The sequence below is a fragment of the Pempheris klunzingeri genome, chromosome 13 (genome assembly GCF_042242105.1).
Source record: "Pempheris klunzingeri isolate RE-2024b chromosome 13, fPemKlu1.hap1, whole genome shotgun sequence".
NCBI classification, from domain to species: domain Eukaryota; kingdom Metazoa; phylum Chordata; class Actinopteri; order Acropomatiformes; family Pempheridae; genus Pempheris; species Pempheris klunzingeri.
In genome coordinates this window covers 11258074-11268015 of record NC_092024.1, presented here as the reverse complement: position 1 = coordinate 11268015, position 9942 = coordinate 11258074, and the positions used below count along the sequence as shown (strand labels likewise).

Below are 9942 nucleotides of genomic sequence, written 5' to 3'. Positions count from 1 at the left end.
GTAATTATGATTTTAAAGTTCTCACACTTATAATATAATATAATATACAGCCACATTTCACAGTGTAATTTCCCTTTTTGGTGTTATTTCATCATATGAATCAGAACATATGAAATACTGCAGTGAGTGGGTGAAGGCTGAAGATGATCAAAGCAAGTATCACTGTGGTTTCATTATTCCTGGGAGGAATGTCATTGTGGATAACTGAAATGTTCTTATTGACGAGGAAGAACTGGATTACAGACATCTGCAATATATATCCAGCCTAGTAATTTAATGTTATGCTGCCATAACAGCCTTAATGATGCAATAGAAGCTACGAGTCTGTAGGTAAAATAATTCCTGGACAGGATTCATCACTGATTTACAATGAACAAACACAATATTACACCCACAACTGTTAGTGATACATGTAAATGTAAATGTAAATACACAATTAGAAACAAAAATGTGACGATACGCTGTGTGGATCACACATAGATGGTGTTTTGACATCTGTAGTGACTGATTAAAGCAGAAAATGTCAGATCAAGGAGTACACATTGCATCTGTCACAGGCATTAATGGCATTGTGGGTTGTTGTTATTTAAGGAGAAGACTCCCTGACAGTCACAGTGATCTTAAGGGATGAAATCTGCTGTGATCAAATCAACCTGCCACTCATTTTCTAGCTCCCTCTCTATTATTATGATCTCTATAAATGGTCTGTTTATCTCGACAAATCTTCCTTTTTTAGTGTCCTCGAGATAACGAGATAAATCACTATCGGAGAATAAAGATTAAATTTATGGAGGCCACGAAATCTTTTACTCGTAATCTCAGGATAACCAACTTTGTTTTGTTAGATTATTAACTCGTTATCTGCAGGTAATTGCATTAAAATAATATTTGGATGCTCGGCCTGTGTAGTCGTCTGTGAGTCCAGAAGATGGCAGTAATGTGACACCACCGACGTCAGCTGCTTAACGGCAGCCTCAAATAATGAAAGAAGAAGAAGAGGAGGCGGAAGCTGGATCACATTCAAGTGCAACTGTAGGAAAACAACATTGGATGATACTTTAAACGGACATTTGTTTTCATTCAAAGGGCGCATTGGTAAGGTTTACAAAAATAATACTAATCAGTTTAATAGTAGCTATCACCATTAGCTGAATAGTCAGTCGATAGTCCCGTGATGAGCTGGATGTCGTCATGAGCTAACATTAGCTAGCCGAGCTCACGGCGCAGGGGCAGGGCAGTAAACAGACCGCCGTGGATACACAACACAGCTAGCGTTAATGTTGTAATAAACACACTGAAATCATATCTGACTGTGTAGCAATTTAGTTGTCTAAACTAAAGTTGACCAGTGTAAAGTTATGGCGATTATACTGGGTTAACTGTCGTTTACAGTTAGCTTGTTTTGATAATTGCTCTTTTCTAAGCAACGTGACGTTACCATATTTGAGCAATGTCGGGAAATGGTAAAAACAAAAAAATCATCTTTTACAGCATCTCTTAGTAATCAGACAGGCTGTGGGAGACGCAGGGGCCTCAAACGTCAACCTCAGTTCAATAAATTGACACAACTGTTATGATTAATGTGATATTATGTTAATGTCCTGTACAAAACGCAGTGGGCATAAATTAGGTCGACAAAATGTTAGAAACACATTTCAACATAATGTTAGTACCATAGCAGTACAACGCACAGGGTTAAAACGGTGTTTTACAGCTCAGACAACACAGCAACAATGTGACTGAATATGTTAAAGAGGGAAGTATTTGTATCAGAGCTGTTGGATTGCATTACATTACATGATGCAGATGTGTGTGAGTGGCACACAGTGTAGAGAAGGCTGATCAGGGGGGTGGCACTGAGTCTGACCCATAGCCTCAGGTTACATGTTGATAATTGATGTATGTGCATAAACAAAGTAGTAATTCATTCAGTGAAATGTTCTCTGTGACCAGATCAAAATAGACTAATACAGTGTAAACAATGCTAAAGCAACTTTATGCTTACAAGTTGACTCTTCAGGTCTCCAGTTGAAGTCTGTACTGTGTGCTAACCAATCTCTAGTCTTTTCCTCTGCCTTTTACAGACCTTGAACTCATGGCTAAAGCATATTGATTCTCTCAGAGCCTTGCAAGGCTTTGTTCATGTCAAATTCAGGCTGCTAGTTACCTCTCTGCTCTTAACTCTCATTTTTTCCAGAAGGGGCAACCATGAACAGTTTCAGTAAACCAAACAGACACAGGACACCACTATTCACCAGGGCAACACACCTTGGAGCCTCGAAGCCTGACCTGGAGAGAGATTCAGGCTTCTCAGGTTTGATTCAGTTACATTGTTCTATAGTTACAGTGTTTTTAAGTTTTGTGTTTAGCCCTATGTATGTTTATGTTGATACAGTGGTGTGTGGCATATGTTATGACCAGGATATACCTGTGTATAATTAGAATTAATTTGATCGGAAAGACATGACTATCGAATCATAAAACCCTCATAAATTGTAGAAATGTAGGTCACATTTTCTATGTAGGCTATGTAATTGGGTCAATTTTTCTTATTAGTTTTATTTACACTGTGAAGGCTGACCTGGATTTGGTTTTGGCCCTGTTCATCAGGTTGATGGTATCCTTTCCCAGACACTCTGGAGATGCTTATCTACATCTGTCACTGTTTTTGTACTACTAATGTTCTGATTCTGGTACACAATAGAGAGTTAAAGGCGTGGCTTTTAAACATGGTGAGACCCATATGCTTGTATTCTCTTCTTCAGATGCCAGCTCGGAGTACCTCAGTACAGTTGATCTGACTGACTCTGAAGAGGCAGGAAGGAGTGGGTTGATAATCGGCCAGGACCAGCCTGGTCCCCAGGTGGCTGTGATGGGAGGCTCATACACTGGACTATCTCCAATGATCATTATGAATAACTTTGTTGTAAAGCAGGTAAAATACTGCAGTGTGTGTCTGCTACTGTCTTGCACTGTTTATTTTCTCTTGTAGAGTTTTAACTGCCTCGCTACCTTTTAGCTTTTTAACTTTTAACCCTGACTTTAAGTAAGTGTTTTACTTTGCTCATAGACTAGCTGTTAAGTCTGATTTTTTTTTTTTTTTTTTTGCTCTAAAATGTTATTGAAACAAGGGAAAGCAGTTGCTAATGTGAAGAGTTGCATCATTGCATCACTTTTTTGTTTCACTAATCCCCGCCTTGATTGTCAATGAAGGGTGAAATTACCTTCAGATGAGAGAGTTTAACTCTTTTCTCTATGGATAATACTTATATTGTTTTGTTTGTTCAGTTTGTATTTGTTTTGTGTATTTAGTACTTTAGTACTGTTTTATATTGTGGAATTAAAGGATTGTTTTTTTTTCCTCCAGCCATCCCAGATGGCTCCAGCAGAAAAACAGTGGGGCTTTCATTCACCCTTGGAAGTGATGCCCCAGTCCCAGGTGGTTCTCCTTCAGCCCATGGTATCAAATGGCAGCAGCAGCAGCAGCAGCAGCAGCAGCTTTTCAAAGACTGGTTCAGAAAATATCCGACAATCAAAAGGCTACATGCCCATCCTCAAGTCATATCCCAGAATCGCCCCACAGCCTGTGGACGAGCCCACTAAGAGGGTGGGGTCCTCCAGGGTGAGGGTGAGTTCAACGTCAGGATATGACCAGCGACAGAGGAGGCACCGCCACAGCCACAGCCACAGCCACAGGCTCTACAGCTCCCCCAGCCCACAGCCAGCTCTGCAGACTACAGTGAAACCCATTTCCAACTTTGAAGCAGTGGCCAACCAATCACAGGCACCTGAGGGTGACAAGTCTCTCCCCCCACTGGCAGAGATCAGCTCTTTGCCCCACTACACGAATGAATTCAGGACAGAGATTGACGACATCAGTGCACATGCTGACCAATACCAGGATGCCTTCTCAACACACGATAACAAACTGAAACGTTTCAGCAATACTTACAACATTCTCAACAAATCTGGCTTGCTGGGGATCACCATGCGCACAAAGCAGCTGATCAAGGAGAATAAGCGCACCCAAGGCGAGCTGCAGCAGCTTCAGGAGCAGACGGCTCTGCTGCTGGAGGCTCTCAGCAGCGGAGACCCGCAGCTCTGGACTAAACTTCAGCTCTCACTGCAGCACACAGACAAGGAGCAATGGGGAGCTAAAGCTCAGAGAGCCCCATTGTAATATTTTGATGGACGTGGCCAGCAGTTCTTAATGAGAGGTTCACATGATGGTTTATTGAATGTGAAACCATATATCTCAAATCTTAACAATAAAATCTTTCATCATGTGACATAGTCAGTACAACATCGGGCATCATAATTAAACAAGCTCTAACTATAGTGTATATAGTTTCTATATACTTTAGCACTTTTGTCAGGAAGTTGTAAGTACAAACCATCTTAAATTTGTGTAGAGCCAAAAACATTCAGAACTGCTGGCCCAATATCAAGCTGAAGCACACCTACTAATACCAAGTGGAAGTTGAGGAGCATGCTTACATTTCAAACCCTTGCCTATAATGAATATTCCTGCCTCTCCTGCTTCAAAATGACAACTATGACATGCTATGGCTGTGATGCCAAATCACTAATTGCATAAAACGCATGCCTTACAGCACATGTGAGGAAACATGGGGTCAATTCCTCATACATGCCTTGAATGTGATAACTGTAGAGAAAATCTAAAAATATTTTTACTTTTCAATTTCCTCTTTACTGAGAAGCATTTTGAATCAGTAGGGCAATGTCTTGTCCATCGTTTAGTTTCCTTTGCTTTTAAATTGGAGGGTAACTGTAACTGAGTGAGCAGATTCCTCCTTCATGAGGAATTGATATACTAACAACTGTCAACAACAACAGCAGTTGGATAACATGCAGTGAGAGTTAAGAGGGCTGGCAGAACCATAACTTAGGTTTTTTTTTTTATGTTTCTATCTGAAGAAGCTGGGTGAATAAAAAAACAAAGCACATTGTGACGAGTGACGAGGTGAAGCAAGCTCTTTTTTTTTTTCCAAAACATACCTTTAAGAACTACGAAGGAATTGTGAAAAGCTTAAACTGTAGCAAGTGAAGTTTTGTAGCCATATGTTTAACTTACTTTGCACATACTTTCTATATGTTGCTGCCATGTTCATTCCTGCTACTTAAGCTTAGTGTGATGTTAGTATTAATTGAAACGTTAAGGCAAACACGGCTAAATTGTTTGTTTTGGTTTGATATTACAGACTCTTGCACTTTAGTTCTGAGATTACTGACGACATCTGTAGACAAAAAGAGCATTCTGTCTCGATAAAACGATGTGAATATAAATGTTTATCTGGATGCCTGTGCCTTTTTGAACATGCCCATGTTGGTACTTCATATCGATGCTTGGGCAGCTTAGCTTTGTGAGCTTCATGTGAAGGAAAATTGAATGTACCTAAAGGTCTCCAAAGAATTAATATTCTTCTATGAAACAAAACAAATCATGCCCTGTCAAGGCAATACAGGTGGAGTCGCTGGAGAACGAATAGCATGAAGACAGGTCAAGTCATAAATGGATCCATTTTAAAGTCAAGGTTATATGTTGTATTATTTATTGTAGCAACAATACACTACTGTTGCATTATTTTCTAATCATGAGTAGTTGTAAAACTAAGAAATAAGTCAGTCTTGGTTTTAAAAGGTTAAAAAGGATTACTCTCCAGAGATGTTTTTTTTTTCCTGTGAAATGTTGTGAAATGCGCTTTTCTGTATCAGTTCTTTAGCACAAGTTACTTTGGATTATAATGAACTGTCATAAAACTCTGTTTGAAGATCATTTCCTCTCAGTCATTTATTTCACTTTCCAAAACACAAGGAATGGCTGCTTGTTGTGATTTGAATACTTTTATTGGTATACCAGGAATAGACAAAATAGCTCTAAAAAGTATATTTATTGAAATCCAAAACATCTTTGACATGATGCTGAATATGTCAGTGGCTGAAGCCACAGCATAACAGTGAAAAGTCCTTACTATTATTATACAGAGGGTCCCATCATTAGCAGTGTAGTCATTACCTCCTCTTTGGGGTTATCTGTAAGCATGTGGGACATGAATTTATGGCACATTGTGAATAATACCCTTCATCTTCACATTTCCCCCACCCATACCTATAAAGGAGCCTAGTACTGCCCCTACAGACTGAGTCACATTCATTTGGGTAGAAAACATCAGGCTCGGCATGTAACAGTTAATTGTGAGCACAATGTTGTCAAGCCTGGCAGTTTACGCTGTAGACAGACACTGTTGTTTCCTTGTCTGCTAGCCCTTAACGACAAAGTAAATTATTGTTGCAAAAACTACCTTAAGTTTCCTGAAAGTCACACTGTAGCATCCTACAAGGAAGTGTGGAACAGCAACACACTTGACTGGTAATCTCAGAGCACTGCATGGTGCAGGCGTTCAGATCTACAGCATAATATAAAAATGCAAAGCCTTGAATGCATGCACTTATGCAAAGTCTAATTTGATGCAAGCACGCAGCAGTGCTGGATGTCCCAAACGACCAACTTATTAGTCTTAATATTGCCTTTTGAAAAGCTACTTATTCAAAGAATACACTTAAACTATGCACTTATTCAAAAGTTTCACACTGATATATGGCTCCTGTCCTTATTAAAGGAATGTGTGCTAACAGCTAACTATTTCATGGACTACTTTAAAGGCCTTAAAGCATCCATTTAGTACTTAAAATCAATCACCACATGCATCCCAAGAATTTTCTACACCTTGTGCTGCTTGTGTGACCTATTGGGAGCTTTTAATGTGGCACGTGGCTATCGCTCAGTCTTGTTTATGTGCATCTGTGTCCTCAGAGCACGTCTCCACTGTCTGCACAGGCAGGATAAGGCCAAGTATCCAGCGGGTACCAAAAACATCCTTAAGGTTGGTTTTCCAGGGGCTGAGGTTCCCTACGAGCTGTCCCCTTTGCATCTGGCACCAGGTCTGTCCCCGCGCCACCAGCAGCACTTGCTGACAGCAGAAGCCTGCACAGACCAGGCCGATCCCCAACCACACGTAGAGCATCAGCACCAGGAACAGCTGCAAGCCTGAGATTGTTCCTGCAGGGAAGAAATGAGAGGGGAGAATGTAATTCTCAGGGGGTCAGCGTGTGTCTCAAATGATCAGCTGTAACTGCAATTATCAAATAACGCACCCATGAAGAAGTAGCCAGTGGAGAGGGGGAGAAGGGTCAGGAAAGTCAGCGGGTTCTCAAAGGAGATGTTGTACTCCACTGTTAGAAAAGCCACACCGAGAACCAGGGAGTACAAACAGGTGCATGATGTGTAGATGCAGAACATGATGAAGTAGCGCATGTTTTTGTTGCCAATGCAGTTTCCGGTGAAAAAGCAGTGGTGGTCCCTCTTGAGAATAACTTTCTTACACAGTTTGCAGAAGTGGCGACCGTTTAGGAGGTAGTGTGCATCCACTTTGTCCGAGCAGTGCGGCGAACACACCGGAACCGCAGTTTCATTGGCGCTCTCAGCAGGATATTTAATAGTCATTATGTAATTTCCCAATGCGTTAAACATCAGGAAAAGGAACACTGCCGTGTGGAGAGTTGTGGACCCTCTGAGTGATGTGTCCGGGCTCGGGAAGATTGTTGGGATGAAGAAGCCGAAGTGCAAAATGAAGGTGACTGCTGTAGCCAGGAAGAAGTACGCAGGTGCTACAGCATTGAGAAGTCTCAGCTTTAACATCCTGGTGAACATATCTGTGTGAGAGTGAAGACACAGGAGGTAGAGTGTTACTGAGACACTCTCAGAGGAGTGAATACGTAGCAGCACTTTGACACGAAATAAATGTCCATTTCAAAGGTTTTTATAAGAAAAATGAAAAGTTTACAAAATCAATTTGTCTTGTCTGAGTCAAAAACATGCTTTACATTATTAAAATTATTATTCAATACTCAAATTTTCCTGAACATGTAACAATATCACCCAAATGGCAGAATTTCCAAGATGTTATGCATATTATAATATACTACATCACAAAATACACTGTATATTCTTTTCTTATCAGACTACTTTAACAGTTCAGATGAAAATAAGCAGATAAGAGGTCAAAACACTTCTAAGAATAGGTTTTGGTTTAGTACTATTTACATGGAGCATCTCATTAGGCGAGGTAGATCACAGAGGTTGTGTGATCTCATTAAATAAAGAGAATGTAAGTCTGCTGCTGAGAAAAACTAATTTCTCTGCAAAGCAGGGTCCTGGGACTCGGAGGGGCCACTGAGAATACCAAGAATATCTCACCCTTTTCACTGTGATCTCCTAACCTGTACAGCACTGACACATGAGGAAATCACAGAGAATCAACTACAAAGAGGAAGGAAGGAAGGAAAGAAGGAAGGAGCTCCCACAGACTAAACCTCAGTCAGGGTCGTCACGCTCTTATATGAGGAGCTCCGCTGCAGGCCGATGAAGATGATAGAAAGCACATTAAGCACAATAAAGGACTGTCGCAGTTTCCTCCTCGGAAAGGTGCTGATGATGATCGTTTAATTTCCATGACGACGCGGCTGAGACGATCCTACCTGCGGGTGATGGAGAGGAGCTGTCCCTTCAGCACCACGGAGCCTCGGAGCTCAGCAGATCCACGGAGAGTGTTGGTGGGTCACATCGACGGGGTATTTTTTTGTTCATTATTGGGGTGTCTGCTGCTTTGTCTACCGCCACCTGTTGGTCTGGATGCGTCTGTTATCCAACTGTTCTGATTTATTTCCCCTAATACTAATATTAGGAAGACTAATATTACAAATACAGGATTGGATGGCCCACGTTATGTGTGAATATAGTGTTTAATGAAAATGGCTTTTTTTTTTTTTTTTAAAGGTATGGTTCTTTATATTGACCACTCACTGGATGTGCAGTGCTCTTATTTTGTACACTGCAGAAATGTGATTGTTGGCAGTGAAGGAGGAGGTATTCAGATCCTTTACTCAAGAAGAACACACTCTAAAAACACTTGTTTACAAGTAAAAGCGTCATTTAAGTAAAAGTACATATTATTAGCTGTATGAAAAGATGCTTTAAATAAATTATTTAAAGATAAATGTACCCATTGAACAAAAGACTCTCTGTGAGTGTGCAGTTAGGTATCATCTTATATTATTAGATTGTTGTAATTGTTATTTATGCGATAATGTAGCATTGTTGTAGTTGGTCGAGCTTATTTTAATTAAATGCATGGGTTCACTGTTGGGTAGTGAAAATGCATAAATGTAACATCATATTTTGTAAGCTATAAACTGTGTTGGAAAAATAGAAAATCTTAATATAAAATGTGATTACAGATTCCAAATGAAGGCAATGGAGAAAAAAATACAATAATTCCCTTTGAATTGCAGTGCAATAAAATTAAAAAGTGGTAAGTACAAGTGAATGCACTCAGTATCTTATTTTATACAGAAAAGGGAAAGAAAAAAGACTGGAAATAGCTTTATTTAATATGTCTGGGTTAATGAAAGACAGTAGAAGTTTGAAACAATACAAGGAAGACACTTTTCCAGTAGGTGGCGATGCATCCTTGATTATTTGACCTCTTAGTCTAAGTGTTGTTGCTGATTGGTGATACAGATTTATTATTTATTTATACTAAATCCACACTTTGATTACCTTGTGACAAAAATCTGAAAAATAATTTTGTCATCAAAATAAATAATTCTACTCTGTATCGCTGGTCAGATAATTGTACATGCTGTGCCAACAACCAATAGGTCCGTCCTAAAATTACATACGTGCACAGGATTACTTGACGCTCCCTTAGCAGCCGTAAAGGCAGGTGTTTAATTGTCAGACGGCCCCTGAGCAGGTGGGAGTTTCTCTGGTTTCTTGGTGTTGGAGGAGAAAAAGAAGCTCAGCAGCGTCCAAATCATCTCCAGACGCCAGCGATCAGGAAGCAATCTGAGGTGAGAGGT

General features: G+C 40.2%; 2 protein-coding genes across 2 annotated transcripts; one reads left to right on the top strand and one right to left on the bottom strand.

The window, feature by feature from the left end:
- Positions 1–1004: 1004 nt before the first annotated feature.
- cipca (CLOCK-interacting pacemaker a) lies at positions 1005–5770 on the top strand. The gene is made up of 4 exons (XM_070842190.1): positions 1005–1095; positions 2198–2314; positions 2766–2935; positions 3368–5770. Exons 2-4 carry the CDS (start codon positions 2209–2211, stop codon positions 4178–4180), a joined length of 1089 nt encoding a protein of 362 aa, XP_070698291.1. The 5' UTR covers positions 1005–1095; positions 2198–2208; the 3' UTR covers positions 4181–5770.
- Positions 5771–6803: 1033 nt separating this feature from the next.
- Positions 6804–7732, bottom strand: zdhhc22 (zinc finger DHHC-type palmitoyltransferase 22). The gene is made up of 2 exons (XM_070843014.1): positions 7177–7732; positions 6804–7081 (listed from the first exon to the last, which is right to left on the bottom strand). Exons 1-2 carry the CDS (start codon positions 7730–7732, stop codon positions 6804–6806), a joined length of 834 nt encoding a protein of 277 aa, XP_070699115.1.
- Positions 7733–9942: the final 2210 nt, after the last annotated feature.